At 52.8% G+C, this 23,129-nt stretch overlaps 2 protein-coding genes across 7 annotated transcripts in view; one reads left to right on the forward strand and one right to left on the reverse strand.

Annotated features, from left to right (window-relative positions):
- Window positions 1-867: 867 nt before the first annotated feature.
- On the reverse strand, window positions 868-20,790 carry DHCR7 (7-dehydrocholesterol reductase). Of its 6 annotated transcripts, XM_077862809.1 has the most exons (10): window positions 17,887-17,950; window positions 13,861-13,990; window positions 11,289-11,392; window positions 10,526-10,748; window positions 8,898-8,988; window positions 7,902-8,115; window positions 5,948-6,152; window positions 4,998-5,129; window positions 1,817-2,295; window positions 868-1,239 (listed from the first exon to the last, which is right to left on the reverse strand). In XM_077862809.1, the coding sequence occupies exons 3-9, from the start codon at window positions 11,384-11,386 to the stop codon at window positions 1,831-1,833; spliced, it is 1,428 nt and encodes a 475-aa protein (XP_077718935.1). In that variant the 5' UTR covers window positions 11,387-11,392; window positions 13,861-13,990; window positions 17,887-17,950; the 3' UTR covers window positions 868-1,239; window positions 1,817-1,830. The 6 variants fall into 6 exon arrangements, with proteins under 6 accessions (XP_077718935.1, XP_077718934.1, XP_077718933.1 ...); XM_077862808.1 differs by lacking the exon at window positions 17,887-17,950 and adding an exon at window positions 20,766-20,790 and having other exon boundaries at window positions 868-2,295; XM_077862807.1 differs by lacking the exon at window positions 17,887-17,950 and adding an exon at window positions 20,601-20,735 and having other exon boundaries at window positions 868-2,295.
- A 206-nt stretch (window positions 20,791-20,996) lies between these two features.
- Window positions 20,997-23,129, forward strand: part of NADSYN1 (NAD synthetase 1) — a 38,031-nt gene continuing 35,898 nt past the window's right edge. The window contains exon 1 of the mRNA XM_077862810.1: window positions 20,997-21,145. Within this exon, the coding sequence (XP_077718936.1) occupies window positions 21,061-21,145 (85 nt within the window). The 5' untranslated portion in view covers window positions 20,997-21,060. The remainder of the gene's footprint in view (window positions 21,146-23,129) is intronic.

Here is a 23,129-nt window from a genome sequence, read left to right on the forward strand (position 1 = left end):
CGCTGCATACAAGTGTCAACCTGCAGCCCTGCCCAGAAGTGCTAACACACACATACACATACAACTGGGCTCGTGGACAGACAGATCCCAGGTGTGGACACACAGCTCTTCTACAAATTCAGCCTGAGGAAGCCCTCTCAAAGCAAGGCAGGAAAATAATAATTGCCCTTCCTTTTCAAATGGGAAAAGCCAAGGCACAGAGAAGGCAAGTCACCGGATCTAGGTCCACAGCTGTTTGGTAGAGCCAGGGCCGGAGCTCACAAGCAGCACCCTCCAGTGTCCTTGAAATGAATTCACTTGGTGTCAGAGGAGAGGTGCACTCTACTCAAGGCCATCCAGGGCAGTGGCTCTCCAGGCTGGTCAGTATTCCAGTCACTTGACTTGTGACAAACACAGATGCCTGGGACACCCTCAGCGTGGGGGCTGGAATGAATGGGCAAGAGAGCAGCAGCCTGGGTGAGGCCCGTGTTCTCATCCCACTGGGCTGTACAGCCAGTTCCTTCTGGAAGCAGGGGAGGTGCTGCCCAGCACCGCCCTCCCTGCCCACAGCTCGCTCCTCCCCAGTCTCTGCAAGCAGAAGGCAAGGCTCACTGCTACCCAGCATCTCTGTTCACTGCCGCAGGCAGGCAGCCAGGCTGGGATTTCTTCCTTTGGTGAATGTGATCGACATCCACTCCCAACGCAAGAATAACCCCAACAGCGGGCAAATGGTGGGGGAAGGCTGGCACCAGTCCCCTAAGTCCCCTGGGGAGCATTCACAGCTTTGAAGCAGTACCCAAGCAGCTCTTCAAACGCATCTTGGGCACCCCCTCTATGTACCAGAAACCAAGCCCTTATGTGCAATCAGGCCCAATCGAGAAAGAGAAGTTTGATCAGGGCAAGTTTAATATAAAGAATTATCAAGTCTACTAAGGCAATAATGTTCAAAGAGAACTCTCAAGAAAACCCTAGGGTTAACGGCAAATGCCCAGGGTAAAAAAAAGTTCACTTGAAAGGTACCCCCTCCTGGAGGCTGGGATTCACATCTTGCTGGAGAAGGCTCCCTGGACAGCACACAGGTTTGCTGGGCTGCCTGAGCCAATGTGTGCAGTCACCAGGCAAGCGGGATGCACCCCACAGAGGGGTGGCAGGCGAGGCTGGCGGCCAGACGCTCAGAGGGTCAGACCCTGGGAGCTGCGGCCCATGCTGGGACCTCTGCATGCTCTGGGCAGGCACCTTGGCTGTCTCCTCACTGCAGCCCTGCAGACGTGAGCAACAGGGAAGGAGATGTCACTGAAACCAGAAAAAGAAGCCCCCTCGTCCGTGCAGTGTCCCTCATATATAACATCGTGCACACAGCAAAGAAGAGATGTCCACAGGGTCCGGCTCAGGATCACAGAGCAGGTAAGGAAAGCGCATCTGGGGCCGAAAGGCAATAAATTGGTAATTGGAGCACCTGCTATATCCACGTCCCCCCTTTATTTCGTGAGGATGAGTGATAGCAAGCAGGTGTCTGCTCCAGGTTGGACACCAGCATGTCTGGTTCCCAACACACAGGAGAGACACGGTCATCGTGGGGGGGGGGTCAAAGGTGAGCAGGCCCTCCACCTGCCCGCGGATCACTGCATAGAGGAATCTGCTCGCTTCTGCTGCCAGGGAGGCAGGTGGCACGAGCCCTAAGGACTCCCCTGGGGCCAAGGGGGAGCAGCGCATCCTGAGCACCAGGCTCATTCCATTTCAGATGAGGGACTGGAAACTCCTGGGTGGGGGAGGGCTGCCAGGAGCCCCAGCAGACCAGCCTCATGTGCTCTTCACCGCCCCTCACGGCTCCTCCTACCAGGGGACGGTGCTTCAGAAGATCCCGGGCAGCAGGCGGTGGGGCACGGCAGCCGTGTAGCGCTTCCAGTCACTGCCGTACTTGTTGGCGCAGCGGTGCTCATCCCGGAGGCAGCGGTGGGTCAGCAGGATGGTCATGTAGATGATGTAGAAGTACGGCAGCAGGTGGCCCCCGCCGCAGGCCAGGCAGTAGGCCAGGCTGCCCATCAGGTCGCCCGTGTAGTTGAGGTGGCGGGCCATGCCCCAGAAGCCCGACACCAGGAGCTTGCTGTGATGCTTTTGCCCATCTGCCGACGTGTACATGCACTCGATGACCTTGGGCTTCCTGCCCCAGATGAGGCAGCGGCCGTCCGTGCGGCGGAACAGATCCTTCTGATGGTTGGCCATCCGGAAGATGTAGTAGCCGAGCAGACCCAGCAGCAGGATGCCGGTGGCATGCAGGGTGGACAGCTGCACGGGGTGGTAGACCAGGTACAGGCCCTGCAGGGCGACAGGGAGCACGGCCGGGGTTCCGATCCCACTCTGCCCCAAACAGCTGCCTACCCATCCCGTGTGTCTGCAGGGCGACAGGGAGCACGGCCAGGGTTCTGATCCCGCTCTGCCCAACTAGCTGCCTACCCATCCTGTGTACCTGTTTCCTCCTCTGTAAGCAAAAGCACCTGTGTCAGAGGTGGTTGTGGGGGTCAAGTGTGCACAAGAGACAAATCTTTGTATCTACCTGCCTTCCTCCCTTTCCATGTACCTATATACATGTGTCCACATACACACATGTATGTCATATGTGTAGCGTAACTGTAACTTACAACACAAAAAAAATATCATTTGAACACAATTTCATAAAAAAAAAAAACCCACAATTTTATGATGGTTGACTTTATGTCACCTTGGCTAGGTCACATACCCAGACATTTGGCTGAACAGTGGTCTTGCTGTCAAGGCATTTTTTTAAGATAAAAGTAACACTTAAATTGGTAGACTTATGAGAAAAGCAGTGTATCCTCCATCATGTAGGTGGGCCTCATCCAATCAGTTGAGGCTTAAAAAAAAAAAGGTCAACCTCCCTTCAGAATGAGAGTGGATTATACCAGCAGATGGCCTTCAGACTCCAGCAGACCCTGACATCAACTCCTTGGACCTCCAGCGTGCTGGCTGCCCTAAAGATTTCAGACTTGCTGGGCCCCCCTGATCACATAAGCCAGTTAATATTTCTCTCCTCTGTGCATGTGTGTATGTGAATATGTATGTATATATATACAGATATATACACACATGTGTACGTAGGTTTATATGAGGCCTGGAACACAGTAAGAGACACGTGGGTATGATCCCACGTGTGATCTACTGTGTAGGCGTGTAGCTATATACCGACAATCCACTGCTATTGGCTCATGTGCCTGGAGCATGGAGCTCACAGAACCAGGGAACCCAGGGCGAGCAACCAGCCAGGTGGAGAAGCAGGTGCAGGTAGACCATGGCGGGCCCGGGTCCCAGAGCCCCAGGCTAGGGCTCTCTCCCATGCTTGCTCTGCTGTGACTTTCCTGCTTGGGGACACTAGGCGGGGCTCCACCAGCCCAAGTCAGCCCCTGTCACTGCCTCATGCAGGACTGGCTGCCACCACTTGGCCCCCATGCAGGTGACCAGGCCTTCCCACACAACTGCCCAGGCAGCCGCCCTGCTCACTGCCAGCGAGGCCAGAGCCCTGGACTATGCTCTCTTCCCTGTCCCCAGCCTCCTTGCTCACTCACGGAATGAACAGGTGGCGTCTGGCCAACGCCTTCCAAGCTGCCACACTCAGCACGTCACGGAGCAGGGGTTCTTGTAGGAGTTGGGAGAGCATGGGAGCCCGATGACGAGGCCTCCCCTAATCCCCTACTGCCTCAGACACCCCGAGGCAGCTCTGCATGGAGTGCAGGGTGAGTGGGCAGCAGCAACCGGCCACCTGGCCACATCAGTCAGATGCCCCTCCACGGCTTCGTCCAGCCCTGCTGAGGGGGAGCTGCCCTAGTTTTCCAGAGGGGTCTGGGGCTGTGCTCAAGGCTGCCTCCCCTAACTGGTGTGAACCCAGGTCCCTGTGGCTCCTTCAGCCAACTCTGTGACACCTGAATTCTGTGGGGCAGGCCAGGGCTCTCCTGAGGACCCCAAGCCCCTTCCAAGCTGCCTCCTCTGAGCCCTGAATTCTCTCACTAGTAAGACTTAGCAGGGGCCGGTCCACCTGTCTGGAATATTCTCAGACCCAGCATCAGCACTGCTCTCAGCCCAGCTGTAATGGGATCTCTCAATGCGTCTGCCCACCACCCTAGGCAAGTCAGGGGCTCCTCCTGGGCCCTCTCTCGGAAGCCAGCACCCCTCCCTGCACCAGGCTGCCTTTCCCACTGACTGTGAGCCCTGAGGGGCACAGCCCACGCCCGTCTCCTTTGCTTCTGCATCTCCAGCACGTGCTGGCACTACACAGATGCTCATCACGAGTTTATGGAACAAACAAAGGTGAGAAGGAAAACCTCTCATCCTTCAACCACTAAGATTTGATATGAATATAAATACCCCCCTCCATCCACCCAGCTCAGCCAAATTATTCCTTTTAACCCAAAGTCTATACCATGTCATCTTTAAGTGTCACACGCTGTGTCCCCCAAATTCATAACTGGAGCCCTAACCCTGAGGAACCCAGAATGGATCTATACCTGGAGATGGGGTCTTTAGAGTGTATTCAAGGTAAAATGGGGTCACCAGCATGGGCCTGAGCCAGTGTGACTGGGGTCCGTATGAGAAGAGGGGATCAGGACACAGACACACATGAAGGGACAACCCCTTGATGACCCAGGGAAAGCATGGCTGTCTACATACACACAGAGAGGCCTCAGGAGGACCCCACCTGCCCACACCTGCATCTCAGGCTTCTAGCCTCCAGGACAGGGGGACAGTGAGCATCTGTGGCCCAAGCTCCCCTCCCAGTCTATGGTATTTGTCACGGAGCCCAAGCTGACTAATACACCAAGCCTTCCCTTCCTCCTGGAAACAGGGAGTGGCTCCCCTGTCCTGTCTCTGCTGTCTCCCAAGCACAGCCCATGTATGGGAGTGGAGCTCAGTATGTGCTCGGCCGTGTCTCCGAGGGCAGCCCTGGGCATGCCTAGGGCCCTAACAACTGAGTGTTCCACTGGGCCGCGCACCACATGGCTCCTCACCTGCAGTGTGTAAAGGTACGGCAGCCAGACACAATCCCCCCAGCCCAAGTACCACCCAAAGTGGTCGTGGCAGATGTCGATGGTCTTCAGGTACCACGTTTCATTCCAGAAAAAGTCCAACACGTAGATGGCCTGCAAAACAAGGAGAGCCGTGGACTGACCCAGGGGCACCAAGGGGCCCTCAGGAAGACCACATTTTCATAGATGAGGAGGTGGCACCTGGGGTGTTTCTGAGCTCCTCGGTCATGCACTCCACTGGGCTGCTTCCATGTTTCCACCATGCCTGGGACACAGGGGGCAGCTGGAGAACAGGTCAGGGGGCCCTATACGCAGAGAATCTGCACAAGTGGGGCACCCAGCAATGCCCTAGGAGACGCCACCTGGGCTGCGGAGCTCAGAGAAGACCAAGGTCACTCCAGCAGAAGAGCTTGGGACAGCCCACAAGGAAGGAGCACTGTATGCCAGAATCCATGTCAGCTTGGAAGCCCTTCACCCATGGGTACCCCAGGACATGCCCTGCCAGCTGCCCCTGCAGCTGCCCCAGCACCTGCCCCAGCCAGGTGACCTGTGTCCTTCCACGCAGATGGAGAAAAGGTGGAAATGGATTACCGTCCCTCCTCCCACCCTGAGACCCACGGGGAGACCCGTATGGGAACACACTTCACAGACCATAAACTGTGAATACAGCCAGGACCAAGGAGGTTAACAAGTGTCCCCTGGGAAAGAGGCCCTGCACCAAAGGAGTCCCCAGGGCCAGCGTGACACCTGATACACTGTGATTGAATCTGTCCCCATGTGCTCCCTCACCCGCTCCCCAGAGATGCCCAGAAAGGGGCTGACTCCCTTCTAAATGCAGTGGGTTAAGGTTTTGCAAAAACTATCTGGCTTCCAGGTTTCCCTGCACCCAGCAAGCATCAGTTCTTCCACCCCTGTGGCTGCAGACAGGCTACCTGCAGGATGTTGACCAGGACCATGGCGTTGGTCACTTGGCCGTGGAGCTCCCGCTGCTTGGCCGCAAAGGACAGGTTGATGAGGGTCCAGGCAACGATCCCGGGGCGTCCGTTGAAGAACAGCTTGAAGTCAAACCACTTCCCAATCCGGGGGTTAAACTCAATGCCCATCATGTAGTTGTAAAAGAAATTGCCTGTGAATTTGCTTGAAAATAGAAAAAACACATACATTTAGCCAAAGAGCGTGTCTCACGCACAGGGCCTGTGTGTGCGCATGGACACAAGCACCCCGCCTAACCCTGGCATCAGCTGCTGAGGTGCAAGCAGATGACACACCGGTCCCTTCATGTCCCACCGGCTCTCACTGGACACTCAGCTCCAGCTTGGCAGAGTCATCATGAGAAACAGGCACCTGGGCTGCCTGCTGCCTCCCTGGGAAGGTGGGCGGGGGGGGGTGTCTTCCCTTGAGCTGCCAGGTTTCTCCCCACCCTCCTCCAGGCCCCCCTTGAGGCACGGCCCGCTGAGCTGCATAACTGGCTGCATAACTACATGAAGATCTTATTTTGCAGTCAAGCATAGTTGGAAAGTTGCAGTCAAGGTTGGAAGTGACTCACAGGGTGCTTGGGCCCCCACGGGCAAGTCAAATGACAAATCATGCCCAGATCTCTACCTGGGTAAAAGCAGCATGCTCAGAACCAGGTGCCTGGCTCCAGCTCCCCGACCCCAACCCTTGCTAGTCATTTGTTGCCCTGGTTCCTGACCCCACAGCCCTCTCCGGGGGTGACGCAGAATCAGCCAAGATGAGTGATATGGAGACCTTCCTCAGATATAACTTGTAGACACATAAGGATTTCTGTGTTAGTGAGATAAAACATTTTCATGTTTGTTTCCCTCAGGATAAGTATTAAAAAAAAAAAAAAGCAAAATATATAAAGTCTACAACAGGTGATTAATTAGAAAGCACTGAAAATGACTCACAGAAGACTAGCCTCGTTACCTAATTACCACACAAGTCACAAAGCACCATCATCCAAAGATGTTTCCCAAGAGCAAGAGTTAAAAGAAACATATTTTGGGTTTTTTTGGGTCCCTAAATGTACGGGGGACTAAAATGTAGGCACCCAAGCACAAGGGTCTCATTCATGACTGCTTACATCCATCTATTGGAGGAACCCAACCAACATCTATTGGTGGAGGTAGAGATGGATGGAGGGATTGAGGGAGGCAAGGATGAAGGACGGGGGTTGGACAGGTAGATGAGTGGGTGGGATGAATGGAATAGGGTTGAATGGGTAGATGGGAAGATGGGTGGAGGGTGGGTTAAATGGAGGGATGGATGGGTAGATAGGTAAATGGGTGGGTTAAACAAATGAGTTGGTAGGTAAGTGGATGGATAGATGAATGGATGGAAGGATGCAGGGGTGGGTGGGTGGATGGATACATGGAAGGACGGGTGGGTGGGTGGGTACATGGATGTATGGATGGAGAAAGAGCTAGATGAGGAGATGGCTAGCTGGAGGGCTCACAACTCTCCAACCCAAAGCTTCCATGAGAAGGCACCAACCAGTAGGGCTCTCCCTGGGAGGCTCTCACATTAAAACTACTGAGATAACAATACTCCTCACTAAGGTTGTTTCAGGCCAGACTTATGTTCCAGAGATGGAGGCAATGGGCTGCCTTTTCCACTTTCCTGCTCCCATGATAGCCTTATAGGTGATGACTTGGCTAAAGATGGACTTGGCCATCTTCCACTGCATTCTTCCTAAGGCAGAAGAAGACCTCTGGACATTCAGAAAGGATGTTTCCCAGAATCAAACAAGATCTGTTAGGCATCTCCTTCAAGGATTCTCCTTCTTCAGGGCTTTACAACCTCCTATCCCAAGGTCGTAGAGAAAGGCAAGGGGTGGAAAGGCCACATTCCACTTTAGGCCTGACCAGCTGCTAAAGAACGTACCAGTCTTTGGCACTGGTGGGGAAGAAATAACCCTTGATCATGGCAAAGGTGGAAACCGCATAGCCGAGGATGTTGGCGCACCACAGCAGTGGTATCCAGTTGTCGAAGATGATGGTGGGAGAGAACCAGGACAGGACATGAGAGTTTGCAAACCAGAGAAGGTGTGTAATGAGCCACGCTTGCAGGCCATTGATTTCATACTTGTTGACAATCCCTGCAGACAGAAGATTCAACAGTCAAAGTGTTTTCCTGACTGAAACAGCAGCTGGTGCAGACCCTCCCTGCTTTGTGGGCCTCGGCTGCTCCGGGCCTGTCTGGGACACCCAGGTCACAGCCCTGAAGCTGCACAGCTTCTGCTATAACATGGGACCCCAGGTCAAAATGCCAGTAGCACACATCACACAGTTAGTCCAGGAATTAACTGCTTGTGCTTTCAGAGTCCTGGGAAGAGGCAAAGGGCTCAGACTAGTCCTCTGGTTCTGATTCTCCTTAGCCAAGCACAGGCTCGGTCACCGGCCTGTAGTTTGCTGGAGGGAGAGGATGCCTCCAAGGTATTTGTCGGGAAGCACCACAGCCTCCCTGCTGCCCTGGGAGCCCCATGCAGGCAGGGACAGGGCGGATTCCACCTGTGTTCTCCCTGCGGGGCTCCCCGGGTTCTCAGTGACGGTGGGGAATGCACGGACCAGGCAGCTCTGCAGGCCCCTAGTCCCCCTGCCTGGATGCCAGGGGCCAAAGCAGTGCTCTGGGTCGGGAGACGCTTCAGGAGCCCCAATTATGTCAACCAATTGTGAGGGCCAGGGCCAGTCAGTTTCCTGTCCGCTAAAGAATGGGATCTCCAACCTCGGGCCGGGTCAGCCCTAGGCTGTGGCAATGTCCCAGCAAAGTTCACTTTTATTTTGTCAGTGAGCACACTCCGGAGTGGAAGCAGCAGGGGGTGGACAGGCCCCATGAGACAAAGAGGCAGGGAGAGAAGAAGGACCCACGGGCTCAGCTTACCTGCGGGGGTCACGGCACCCTCTTGAACACCTCCCACGTAGCCCGGCAGAAACTTATGGCAGAAGTCAGGAAGTGCCATGTACAAAAGCACCTGCGGCAGAGATTTTAGGCTGTGTCACTGGTGGCCTGGAGGGTCTGGCTGTTTCCATACAACCTTGCTTTCATTCACTAACATGACCCACGCAAAAGCACCGCATGAACGGCAGAAATGCTGATTTGGGTCGGTCATTTCTTCCAGAAGAGTCCGTGGCCCTGGGAGGGAGTGGAGGCCGCAGGCCTGGTGGGGGTCTGAAGGGAGCACAGCCCTGAGTGGGAAGCTCATTACCACATAAAGCTGTACAGCAGTCTCCCCCCAGCAGAGCCCACGAGTCCTCCCCACTCACATTTCTGGGGCCATTTAAGAGAGTGAAAGAATTCACATGCCATGCAATTCACCCTTTCAGACCTTTTCAGGCTCATTTCGTACATTCATAGGGGTGTGTAAACACTGCCACCATCCAGTTCCAGAACATGTCCATCACCCCAAGACAGAACCCCAGCCTCGCCATAGCACACATGAGTGCCCCACTCCTTCTCCCGGCTGGGTAATGTTCTGCTGCATGGAGGGACTATGTTTGGTTTTATCCACTTGTCCACTGGCATTTCTACTTTTAGGTCTACTCATGCTGCCCCTTCTTGTTTTTCACCCAAAGGGACCAAGAGACCAGAAATAAGGGTGAGCCTGAAGCCCAAAAGTTGGGACCCTGAGGAAAATCTACTACAAAGGGTTGGAGCTATCCTCAAGGGAAGAAGCCTGGGATGTGAGGGGGAGCCTTTTCCCGGCTCCATTTCCCTGGATTCAGATAATAAACAACCCTGCCTGTTCACCAGGTTGTTTGTGCCCAACAGCGCCTTCCTGGTGAATGCCTCCTGGTCTCAAAGGCCAGTGTGGTCACAACAGAGGTGAGGCTGTCATTGGCCAGGACTGTGAAGCCACCTACTGGGAACACAGGCTTTGGCTTTGCTGAGTGGTGTCTCTTGTAACAAAGAATATCCTTCTGGGGTCTGGAATGTTCCTTCCCATGAGCTACCTTTTTTTTTTTTTTAAGATTTTATTTATTTATTCATGAGAGACACAGACAGAGACAGAGAGAATCAGAGACGCAGGCAGAGGGAGAAGCAGGCTCCAAGCAGGGAGCCTGATGTGGAAACTTGATCCCATGACCCCAGGATCACGTCCTGGGCAGAAGACAGGCACCAAATCACTGAGCCACCCAGGGATCCCCCCATCCCATGGGCTACTGATGAGAGAAGCTTCCTGTTGTGCACTGGGCTTCCCTAGGCCAGCCCTGCCTCACACCCTCCCACACGGTCTTGTTCCATACGAGTATGCATGTCCCTGCAGGGCTGCACGTGTTCCTGAACTGTGGGGAGGCTCCCACCCCACGTGTGTTAGACACCGTGATGCCACCAGGTGCATTCTATTAGAAAACAAAGCTAAGTGGGTCAGGCTCCAGGTAATGCCCTGCTGGGGCCTGAGAACAATGCCAACCTAAGCCAGGGTCCCGTTTCCCAGAAAAGTAGCCATCCCAGCAGAGGGACACTTGGCACTCACTGTGCCCTGATGACAGTAGCCAGGGAGGGCTGACCTGGAACGTGACCCATAAGGCATACAGCTGGGCTGCTTTCTTTGTCACAGGTGGTGTCTTGGCCCAGATGTCTGAGAGATGAGCACGCCCAGTGGCGACATCCATCACGGGGGCAGTCAGAGAGCAGCTGTACTGGTCACACGCCATGATGAAGTAGTACACAATGAAAGGTGCAAAGAGCAGCAGAAAGATGACGCTCGCTAGCGAAAACCAGTCCACCTCCCTGCAATGGCAGACAACAGACAGTCATGCAGGGCCTGGCTGGCCCCATGACCTTGCAGACAATGTTTTGCGTGTCTGTATGGGTTGCCTTGTTCAAACCGGCCAGTGTCTCAGACAGCTGTTCGCTCTCTGTGCGGAGGCCTCCCTGTTGCCTGGAAGAGCCATTTAACGTGTGTGCTCTACCGTGAGCAGCAAAGTTGATGGCTCTGTGGGCACCCAAAGAAAGCCCAGAGCCCAAAGACCTTTTGCAACCCACAAGGCCAGAGGCTTCCTGGTTCCTGGCAAGGGGGCTGCTCACCCACTCCCAGGTTTCAGGAGAACAGAGACAACAGCGAGCTGCACAGCCAGGGTCAGCCTGTTTTGGGCAGTTTTTCATTTCTTCTTCAACTCCTTACTTTCTAAAAGGGAAAACTGCTTACTTTTCATTAGTCTGGATGATAAAAATTGTATTTAATATAAGCCCCTAAAATCCCAGAGGCTGGCCACCTCTCACTAAGACCTCCTTTTGTTTTCTAGCTGGGAAGACTGGCAAGATCCTTACCAGGCACGACCCCACTGCCCTTGAGTCTCGTCCCTGCTGTTGGCGATGCTGCCCGGACTCTTGGTTTTGGGAACGCTGGGTGGAGATTTTGCAGCCATTGAGCCCTGAGAGAAGAAGACATATCCCGCTCAGACCATCCCATGAACAACCACCACATTTCCCTGCCACATCTGTCACTGCTCAGACTCCGCAGGACTCGCCTCTTTCACTTGCCTACTCACTACCTTGTCCTCAATGGCAGATTCCAGGCAGAGGAGAGATCATGGATTGTTCTGCAGCCTTTCCTTCCTAAAATCTGCAATAACTTCCCACGTGGCCCTCCTACTTCTCTTGATTCAGGCTCAGATGGAGGCAGAATGCCCTCTTGCCATGTGAACTAACCCAAGGCTCAGAGCTCTCTTGCAATCTGCTCCTGTCTCCTGTCCTCCCCACTCTCTACTCATACCTTCTAAACCAGACACATTGGGTCTTTAATGATCCTTGAATATGGTTCATCTCATTCATGATTGCTGCAACTTCTGCTTAGAACATGCTTTGCAGGTCTCCTCATTCAAGTCTTTTGTAAAATGTCCCCTCCTTAGTATGACCTTTTATTTTTCCTGGAATTAATTATCACTAATTTTTTTTTCTGATTGCTTTTATAGAGCTATCATACGCATTGGCCATTTTTTTACACACTTGAACACAATAAAATTTATCATTTTCATTCTCCCTCTCCCCTATAGCCATTCATCTTGAACCAATCTACAAGCCAATCAGCCAAACCATATCGCCTGCACCCCAAACCCCCTGCCAAGGCACTCTACCTGTTACTTTATTTTCTTAATAACTCTTCACATCATGTAGACTGCTTTTTAAAATTTGAGTGCATGTCTATTGCCTGTCTCCCTCCATTAGAATGCTGGCTCCCCAAGTTCAGGAAACATATGTCCTATTCATTGCTCTACTACCAAATCCTAGAATGTAGTCTGGTTCATACAGTGCATTCAATACATTATCACTCTACAAAAAAAAAAAAAAAAAAAAAGGTAGAATAACTGAACTTGTCTATGGGGGAAGCAGTGATATCTACACTTCCAGAATAAGTTCTAATTATAAAGTTTCAAAATATCAGGGATAAGAAAAAATTACTTTAAAAGTTTTTACAGAAAAATCCTGAATTAAGAATTCCACCAGCAGCAAGTTGGATTCTAGAAGACAATGACGGAAAACTTTAAAAACTCTGAGGGAAACTTTTTTGCAACCTAGAATTCTATCCCTGGATTAACTATTATTCAGAGAATACACAGGATCCAAGAGAGCTGCTTAAAGGAAAGCCCAATGAAAGGACAAGGGGCTGAGAGCTGTGCAGTGCACCAGACAGTAACCAGGCTACACTGGTACAAAATGAATAGCTATAATGGGAAGGAGAATGGAAATGATGAATTTTATTGTGTTAGAGCATGAAAGATTACTGATATGTATCACAGCTCTGTTAGAGTATTCAGAAATAATAGAGATAGATGCATAGAAACTTTATTAAATGAAGGAAGGAAGGAAGGAAGGAAGGAAGGAAGGAAGGAAGGAAGGAAGGAGAAAGAGAGAGAGAGAAAAAAAAAAGTCATATAAGGGGGAAAAAAAACCCAAACCATAATTATAGTACATTATTTGGCCTAACAGTAAATAATAGCAACTTTGTTATAACAACGTAAAATCTGGTTATAGACTGAATACTGGATGTATAGAAGGATACATAAAGTTAGGAATGGCAAAAGCAAATTATTTAAAAATAAGCAGGTAAAAAAAAAATAAAATAAAATAAAAATAAAAATAAAAATAAGCAGGTAAAAACAACAACACAAAAGTAACTAAAAGAATGAAAAGTAAAAAAGAAAAAAGAATGAAAAGTATTTGCTTCTGGGAGCTGAGACTATAGGATGAATTGGGGAACTGTTTATTCTATATATAAGCCTTAAAACCCATTAATTTGTTTAAAAATGTAAACATGAGTTACTTTAACACAAATGTACATTAAAAAAAGTTTCAGTGACAAAACAATTTTCACTTGTGGTGTGGGAACCGTAGCAACATCACTTAATTTTCACAGGTTAGTTAGTTGGAACATCTATCCATGATGTACAAAGTAGGATGAACAGTTCTTTATAGACCATCCATCTTTACAGCCCCGAAACAGAATACAGAGCTTGGTGTGTAGCAGTCACTTTGACTGAACATGGTAGAAAACTGTAAAAGGGCCAGAAACATACAGGCTCAAAGCCAAACGGAGAGTGCTGCCAAAAGGAAAAAGTGTATCTTCTACAGATTAAAACAAGCCCAAGTAAATATTTTGAGATTACAGAGTTCATTCACCCAGGAGTCCCCTCTGTCATAAGCATTGAATCTTATAATAAATGTGTAAGTTATATCCTTGGCACTAGGCAGCCGGAAACCGGAGAGAGGGAGGTGCTTAGGGTATATTTCATTTTGTTCCTAAGACTCACAGACAGGAGTAGATGTACCAGCTGTCTTTACCTGTTCAAAGTTAGAAAGTCACTGTCTATGCCCATGAACAACCGTGCTAAGACATGCTTACCTCCAACGTCTTGTCTAAGGGTTTCACAGCAGAATGGAAGTGTTCCTTCTGGAATGAGCCACTCTAAAATCTCTAGGCTCTCTTGATTCAAAAGGCCCACTTTATCCTTCTCAACCCACTGAGCAAAGTCCTGTAGGGACACAAAGATGATGAAGACACTCAGGGAGCTGACATTTCAGGATTGAGGGCAGATAAGGACCTAAATGGCATTTATTCAAGGCTCACTGTTGGAACCAAGTGAGAAGTGCAAGCTCAGCATTTGGGGTTCAAAAGCAGAAGATATGGGAAGCATGGGAGAGGAGGGAGAAGGCACTATTACCACCCAGCTTCTTTGCCTGGCACACACAGCACCAGGCAAATAGTAAGTACTTAATGATACCGGGGGGATTGAATGGAAGTCTTCATGGAGGCGTCACTTGGGCATGAGCCTTGGCACACGAAGATGCAGACCTGACCAGTAGCGATGAACAGAAAGGCGTTTTCTTTGAAGACTTACACCAAGCAGCCACATAGGCATCTGAAACATTCCCTGAAGCTTTATAGTACCACAAGCCTGAATCAAGCCCCTAGAGTTATCACATTCCATTGATACATTCTAGAAGCCAGTAAGAGCCTAAGGACATGAAACAGCAGTGAGAGTGATATGGGCTTGGAGCCTGGCTCTCTGCAGACTTGTGGGACCCAGTGACCTTCCTCCGTGTCTTGGGTCATGAGTGTGTACGCATGGGAGGGTCTGCAGCAGTTGTTAAAGCTGGGTGAGGGAGAGTTAGTGTCCCACACCTGGGAATAAAGACCAGCCAGGGAAGTGGATGGGACTTTCTGGAACCCTGGTCAGGTCCTCTGACTGGTCTTTGAGTACCCCAGGCCAAAGCTAAAGGGACAAGGCCCCTGAGGGTTTGAGGACGACGTAGGAGAAATGCCTGACCCTAAGCTTCTGATTGCCAAGGCATCCCTAGCAAAAACATCCATCTCAAATAAACATATTACCAGCTGCTTGACCTGGCTAACAGCCAAACAACCAGAGAAGGATCAGGCCACTCCTTTCCACAAAAGTCTGCTTTCAGAAAGCCCTCAGTGACCAAGATAGTTGATCGCTGCAGTGATCCCACTTCTTTCTATGCCCTAATTCCCACTCTATGCTTTAAACTGGCCAATAAAGAGTGAACCCATGAAACCCCAGGCTCCCAACCCTGACCCTAATGAAGACAGAGCACCAAGCCCATACACTCTCTTTCTCCATGACCCACTGTGGCTCTGGGCATTCTGTGTACCCTCCAGGACCTGTGAGTAATAAGCCTTGCTCATTGGACCTCCCCAATGGTTGTTGCCGAGGAGCATCCTGCAATCATCCAGACCATAAAGGCTAGGCCAGCCCTGATGGACCTGGGTGAGGGGAACTGGGGGTGGGAGGGTAGGGGTGGTTTGCCACAGTAATAGGAGCCCAGAAGGGTGCCTCAGGCATTCCCAGCCCACAGTATCACCATCTATAGGCTGAGACCCATACAACAGATGACTTACACCCCTTGGTAGCTTTTTAACATCCTGAAAGTTTAGAAGTTTGGGGATGCACTAGATGCCCAGGAGCACAGCAGAGAAATCTGGGGGCTGGCACAGGGACTACCCCACAGGTCCCATAGTCCCCATCAAGGCTCCAAGTTCTCAGCAGGACCAATTCCTGCTGCCTGCATGGAATCCAAGTTGTGGAACCACCTGCTAGGCCTCAGCTTTCTCATCCATAAAGCAGCTATCACCTGCTTCCTCGAGGACACAAGGTCATGGCACCAAGCGCTCAGAGCCCTCCCTGACCACAACAGAGTTCACCTGAAAGAGCCAGCTATCACCAAAATGACTATCAGCACCATCAAGTCTCAGGAAGGCCCAGCTGGGCTCATGCAGGGCATCAGGGCAAGGCTCAGGCTAGCAGAGGTCTAAGGGCCATGCATCTGCCGTGCCCAGGCGCAAGTATTCTGGTTATGCCCTGCAGCTAACCGTGCTGCCACCTGGTGTCTTAAAACAACAGCCTCTTCATCCTCTCTCTCTGCTTCTGTGGTCAGGAATCTAGCTGGCTAGGCAGCTACGGATTGGGATATGCCAGAGCGCCTACCTTCACATAGCCTGTGTGGGCCAGCCTGGGCGTCTTCACAGCCTGGTGGCCTCAGTGCAATGGGAAGAAGTTCAGGAAACCAGTAAGGGTTCCGACAGACCTGACAGAGTTGTAGCGCCCTGTCTGCGGGCCTGAGAAGACTAGTGACAGCACTCCCCGCACAGTCTGTAGGTTACAGGGAGTTCCACACCCACCTCCTTTCCAGGGGAAAGGAGTCAGGCTCCACTCCTTGAAGGGAGGATCGCCAGATACTAGATGAACAGGAGATAGTGTTGGGGCCGTCCTTGGATGATGCAACCTTTACAGACAGTGGCTATTTACTGAGCCTCCACGGAGTTCCAAGTGCACAATATCTTCCTGAGTTCTTGCACCGGCCCTGGAAAGTGGACATTACGATGTCCGTTTTACAGATGAGGTTGACTTGAGGAAGGTGGAGTGCCTTCTCTGCTCACACACCGACCGGCCTGTGGAGATGGAGGTTAATGACTCCTGGGAGTGGGCTGGAGGAAGAAGATAGGCAAGGACCTCCACATTTGACATCTAAACTCGTGTTACAGCGAGCATATATTTGCAGCTTTTGGAAGGTAGATTCCCCGGAGCCACAAAGATGCAGCTTACTCTTTAGAATCAAGGCTGTGTGAATTGAGGGAGCGACCACCATGGCAAAGGGCCCAGGGGCAGCAGGCGGGGCTGGGGGTGTGTTGTAAAGAAGCGGCAAGTAAACCAAGAATTACCCCAAAGGTCAGTCTCATCACGCCTTGGGGTAATTGGGGTGAGGTAATTGGGGTGAGGGGAGGCACAGATAACTTCCCTGACCCCCATTCGAACCACAAATGTTCCCACGATTGTGGGTCTTAGGATTCCAAGAGTTGTTTAAAAACTCTTTCCGTTGTTGCTAAATTATTTTATGTTTTCTGGAAAATAGGAAAAGAACACCTGTATTCCCGTCACTGGGTAGGGTTCCGGCGTAGAGCTTTCCAGTCTTTTTGACGGCAGACTATCTCTTACTGCCCCTTTTGCCGTGCCACGCTTGGGAACGTGTTTCCAGGCTGAGTCGATTTGTTTTCACCGTCTTCACCGTCGCCGCGTATCTCACTGTAGAAGTGTGTCAGTATTTACCTGATCTTCTTACTGATAGTCAGCAGTGGTTTCTGGTGTTTTGCAAGTATATACAGGAAATCACAATGAGAGTTCTTGCATCTGCCTGTTTACACAGCCGTTGGAATATGTCTCAGGATACACTCCTCCAGGTACATGCCTGGTGGGTAGGTAGGTCTACCTGGCTTCTAGGACTGTCTTCATCCCCTCGCTGATTCCGACGGTTAACATTCTTTCTCACCTTGGGTTCAGGTCGACAGGTCTGTACTCTTCCGTTCCTACTACTCTTATATTATCGAACTCCCAAACCAGACCTGAGCCGTTCGGATAAGGTTCCAAGAAAGGTTTCTGCAGTCGAATACTGCTACCTGGCATCGCCCTCGGAAAGATTAGCTGTTCTCATCATAGTTATCTGAATTTTACCACCAGACTTCTCCATGCCCGGTGGTGCTCAGCTCCCCCACCCCAGGCATCCATATATTTTTTGAGAAAATACACAAGCCTACTCGACATTTCATTAAAAAGAAATCCTTCAAATTGCGCTCAGGAGGAGCGGGTCATTTTCTGCTCCCACCAAGAGCGCGCAAAAGGTTTTCTTTTCACTCCACTGTGCAGGCCCTGGCTGCCCGCGTCTCGAACCTGGGCACCCATTGCGGCGCCCGGGGTGGGGGTGGGGGTGTCTCTTCACCTAAGGAGCTGCAGGAAGAGCTCAGGTGGGCCCCCGCCGTCAGCCCGGGGCGCCGGGGACCAGGCGCTTCTGAGAGCGGACCACCCGCGACCGCGCACCTGCGCGCCCAGCACCGACGCGCCCCGCGCCCACTCACCTGCACCTCCGGCTCCGCACCCGCCCGCTGCGCGCCCCGCTGCCTGGAGGGGCCGCCCCAAGCCCCGCCCCCGGGGCCCGGCTCCGACATGACGTGATGCCACAGACGACCAATCGGAGGCGGGCCCTGCGCGGCCGGCGTCCCTGCGCCCTGCGATTGGTCGCCCGCTTCGCCCCACCCCCTGAGCTGACTCCGGGCCACGGAACGGGCCACTCGGCGCCGCTGGGGCGCGGGATTGACGGCCGAGGGCCCGCCCCGCGCGTGGCTGGCGCAGCTGCTGGGGGTCCCCGCACCCACCGGAGCGCAGAACGCAGAGCACGCGCGAGGCCGGGAGCTCCATCCACCCGGTGGCCGCATGCAAGCCTCTTCCCCTGAGCCTCAGTTTCCTCTTTGTGCAAATGGGGCTTCCTGAGCATCTGGTACATCAGGCGCTGGGTCCTAAGCAACTCAAAACGGACATCATCCCTGCTCCTAGGGCTCACGTCAGGCGGGAGATGGGGGGAGGCGGGGGAGGCGGAGGGACAAGTAATCAATAAACGATAATTAGATAAGTGGAGTGTCACATAGTGTGCAGAGGAGCAGAGCAGGGTGGAAGAGGTTGAGCGTGAGTGCTGCTTCACTGGGGGGAGGAGATGGGAGTTTCGCGTTGGGATCACACCTGTGCAGAGATAGGAGGGGAAGAAGCAGCAGGGTTGGAAAGAGGTTGTTCTACTGCCTTGCAAGCCCTGCTGGGGCCAATGGCATGGGGCAGATTTGGTGATAAAAACTCACAACAGTTGTCCCGCTTGGCAAGAACGCCCAAGCCTACATACTCCTGCCTCAGCCATCAGCCCCTGGACAGGACCATCCTTGCAAGGACATACCTTGGACAGGGCAGCTGTGCTACCCAAGCAGCCCCTGGAGGAGGGGTGATTGAAGGTGTCTGCTGGCCCCACTCCCAACATTTGGGACAAAGGCCTTGTTTGCAGAAGGATCTGGTTGGCACATCTCTGTGTCCCTCAGAGAGATATTTTCCTGCAGTTTTTTGTTTTGAAAGACGTCAAACATAGAAACCTGTTGAATATATACTAAAGTGGGCGCTCAGCGACTGCCAACAGTTGGCCACGTCGAGTTTCTCTTTCCTGCTTTCTCTCTGTATCCACCCTCCACTTTTTTTTTCCTGAACCATTAATTGGCAGCAGGTAATGTCTTCTTCCTAAATACTTCAGTAACCACCTCTTACATTAGCAAAATAAAACACATTATAGTCTGAAAATTTTGCATCAATCCAATGCTATTATCAAATATATTGTTCACATTTGGTTTTCCCCAATCATCCCGTTTATGTCCTTTATAGCTGTTTATTAAAAGCCAAGATCCAATCAGGGAACCACACACACCATGCATTAGGTGTCATGGCTCCTTAGCCTTAATCTAGAGCACTGCTGCTCCAGCCTTCCTTTCTTATCTTCCTCTTTTTTTTTTTTTTTTTAAGTTTGTGTTTTTGGCCTTTTGTGACATGACAATTTTGAAAAGTCAAGACTAACTTTTCACAGCTTTTCTCTCAACCTGGATATGACTGTTTACCTCACTTTTGCATTTAGGTAATGCATTCAGGGCAGGATAATGTACTACAGAGATGATGTGATGTCTTTATGCACCATGTCAGAAGGAACATGATGCCCCTTGGTCACATGCTGATGATGAGTTTGATCGAGGGACTTTTGCCAAAGGTCTTCCATTTTTCCTTTGGTAATTAAAAAGTAGTCAGTGGACTGGAACTTTGAGACTGTGTAAATATGCTGTTCCCAGATAACCTTTCAGCCAGTCATCTTGCATTTAACGATGACTCCTGCCTGAATCACTGACTTCTTTGTGCAAAGGGGTGATTTTTCTAATTTTATCTCTCCTTCCACATTTATTAGTGGGCATTTTTCTGAAAAGAATTTCTCTTTCTTGCAGCACCTGGGTGGCTCAGTGGTTGAGCATCTGCTTTTCAGGTTGTGATCCCTGGTGATCAGACTGTGATCCCAGGGTCTTGGGATGGAGCCCGCTTCTCTCTTTGCCTATGTCTCTGCTGTCTCTGTGTGTCTCTCGTGAATAAATATTTTTTTAAAAGAATTTCCCTCTTTTAATTTTTTTGTCGGTATGGATTAATGGATTTTTTTTTTTTTACTCATTGACTTGTGTACTATCTGTGCTGTTAATCTTTTTTTAAAAGAAGTTAGTATCTTTGCATATTATCCCATATTTAGCCAGTGGGAGCCCCTTTGGCATGATTCCTTTTTAAAAATAACGTATCTCCATCCTTCTTTGAGCACTTCCTTATTTCCTGCGACAACCAGATGTCCCAGGTGTCTTTCTTTCCTGCCCTGGGCCTAGACTCAGCCGTTTGGAGCAGGAGGTCTTTGAGCAGAGACCTGAAAGAACTGAGGGGTCTCTGGGAATGAAACCTACCAGAAGGAACAGTTGAAGCGAGGAGTAATTCAATTAGCACGTGCTGTTCTCAAGTTTCAAACTGTCCATCACGCACAAGTATTACTTTAGAGGCTGGGGGAAATGTCTTTTAAATGTGAGCACGTGTATGTAGCACAAAAGCAGTATCCCAAGTCGGGAGAAAAATACGGACTATTCAAACAAGGACAGTGTGAGTTCCTTATTCGCACAGGAAAAAAATTGGATTCCTACGCCAAATGGATTACAGAATGAACTGTTAAGAAAAAGTGAACACTCGCCTGCAGCAGTTCTCTCCAAGCAAGAAACGTGGCACCAGGGCAGTTGCACACTCGCCTCCTACTGCTCCACTAGACACCTGCAAGGCCTAGGGAACCGCCAGGCGGCCCCACAGGAGACACCTGGTGGCGAGGAAAAAGAAATGAAAACAACGTGTGTGACATTACAGGTATAGAGCCGAGGTGCGGAGCAAACCGGGTGCGGTGTGTGGGGAGCGCTGGAATGAATCAGAGGCGCCCCGCTCCACCTTCCTCCTCCTGCTCCTTCCACCGCGCTGCGGGAGCTCCCGCTGCTTCTCGGCGGCGCGTAAGGGCGCCTCCTTCCTGCGCAGGCGCGGCCGCGAGCTCGGGGGGCGGGGCTGGCGGGGGCGGGGCGGGGGCGGGGCCTGCCGCCGCGGCTCTGCGGCCCGGACCCGGCGGACCCGCGCGGCGACCCGGAAGGGCCCGAGCTGCCGCCGCCGCGATGGGCCGGAAGGTGACGGTGGCCGCCTGCGCGCTCAACCAGTGGGCCCTGGACTTCCAGGGCAATCTGCAGCGGATCTTAAAGAGTGAGTCTGGGGCGGCGAGGTGGGGGCAGTGGTCGGACGGGGTGGGACGGGGCAGGGGGTCGGGCGGGGGGACGGGGGTGCAAGGGGGACGGGGTGTGGGGGAGCGGGGGTGCAAGGGGGACGGGGTGCAAGGGGGACGGGTGCAGGGGGGACGGGGTGCAAGGGGGACGGGCTGTGGGGGAGCGGGGGTGCAAGGGGGACGGGGTGCAAGGGGGACGGGTGCAGGGGGGACGGGTGTAGGGGGGACGGGGTGCAAGGAGGACGGGGTGTGGGGGAGCGGGGGTGCAAGGGGGACGGGTGTAGGGGGGACGGGGTGCAAGGGGGACGGGGTGTGGGGGAGCGGGGGTGCAAGGGGGACGGGGTGCAAGGGGGACGGGTGCAGGGGGGACGGGGTGCAAGGGGGACGGGGTGTGGGGGAGCGGGGGTGCAAGGGGGATGGGGTGCAAGGGGGACGGGGTGTGGGGGAGCGGGGGTGCAAGGGGGACAGGGTGTAGGGGGGACGGGGTGTAAGGGGGATGGGGTGTAGGGGGGATGGGGTGTAGGGGGGACGGGGTGCAAGGGGGACGGGGTGTAGGGGAGCGAGGGTGCAAGGGGGCTGGGGTGTAGGGGAGCGAGGGTTGGGACGGGATGCAAGGGGGACAGGGTGCAAGGCGGACGGGGTGTAGGGGAGCGGGGGTGCAAGGGGGACGGGGTGCAGGGGAGCGAGGGTTGGGGGGACGGGGTGCAAGGGGGACGGGGTGTAGGGGAGCGAGGGTTGAGGGGACAGGTGCAAGGGGGATGGGGTATAGGGGAGCAGGGGTGCAAGGGGGACTGGGTGTAGGGGAGTGGGGGTGCAAGGGGGACGGGGTGTAGGGGAGCGAGGGTGCAACGGGGACGGGGTGTAGGGGAGCGAGGGTTGGGGGGATGGGGTGCAAGGAGGACGGGGTGTAGGGGAGCTTGGGACGGGGTGCAAGGGGGACGGGGTGTAGGAGCGAGGGTGGGGGGGATGGGGTGCAAGGGGGCGGGGTATAAGGGAGCAAGGGTCCAGGGGATGGGGTATAGGGGAGCGAGGGTTGGGGGATGGGGTGCAAGGGGGACAGGGTGTAGGGGAGCGAGGGTTGAAGTACAGGATGCAAGGGGGGACCGGGTGTTCAAGGGGAGGGGTTGTGCGGGGGACTACGGAGGGGGGCAGGTGAAGGTCCTTGTGATTCACACACTTACCTGCTCTATGGAAAGTCACAGCCCTGGGTTTGGAGACAAATAAGATGATGCATAATGACCACTCCCTGCCCCCTCAAGTGCTCAGGGCCCCTCCTGATTGCCTGGTGAGGACACTGGAGGTAGGACAAGGATGCTGCAGAGACAGAGATGGAGGTGAGAGGCTGAGGCTTACCTGTCTTCAGATGCCCTTGGGGTCCAGTGTGGCTTAGCTAGCGCTGAGCTGCCTGAGAGTTGCTGAGTTGCCCATGTTTAGAGGCGCTTAAGGGGAGGGTTGGCCAGCCACTGGCGAGGAGGTTGTGAAGAAGTGTCCCACGAAAGGTGGTCTTGTGACCAGACAGAGAACTGGTTCCTAATGTAGGTTTGGCAGCTTGCCATCAACACTTGAGAGACACATGATGAGGGGTAAGGAAAGGTGGCTCTATTCAGGAACCAGGCAACCAGAGAAGATGGTGGACTGACCTGTCAAAGGCCATCTTCCCCGGTGGGGGGGGGGGGGGGCAAGTTTTCAAAGAGGAAGTTGCAGGAAGAGGGAGGGTGGCCTTATGCAGGAGCAGCAGGTTTCCAGGCAGGAGGCAGTGGGGCAGGAGGCATTCGGATGTGACCCTGAGCACACTCACTGGTGCGTCCCCCCAGCTGTTTTCAGATGTAGTGAGGCTCATCTGGGAGAGTTTGGTCCTTCAGTCCTCAACGCCAGTGGTCTGCAGATCTTGGGGAAAGTAGGTTTGTTCTGCTACAGATCCAGGGATTTAGGTCAGCAAGCAAGGAGCGTGTGAGCTTGAAGCAA

The sequence above is a fragment of the Canis aureus genome, chromosome 21 (genome assembly GCF_053574225.1).
Source record: "Canis aureus isolate CA01 chromosome 21, VMU_Caureus_v.1.0, whole genome shotgun sequence".
Lineage (NCBI taxonomy): Eukaryota > Metazoa > Chordata > Mammalia > Carnivora > Canidae > Canis > Canis aureus.

What these genes read in the sequence shown, in the direction of transcription:
- DHCR7 (XM_077862808.1), bottom strand. Translation starts at nt 11,386, where the DNA reads ATGGCTGCAAAATCTCCACCCAGCGTTCCCAAAACCAAGAGTCCGGGC. An exon ending in GGGCAGTGGGGTCGTGCCTG is followed by an intron (nt 10,749 to 11,288) that starts GTAAGGATCTTG and finishes CTGCCATTGCAG; the next exon opens with GGAGGTGGACTGGTTTTCGC. An exon ending in GGGTGCCGTGACCCCCGCAG is followed by an intron (nt 8,116 to 8,897) that starts GTAAGCTGAGCC and finishes TTCTGTCTGCAG; the next exon opens with GGATTGTCAACAAGTATGAA.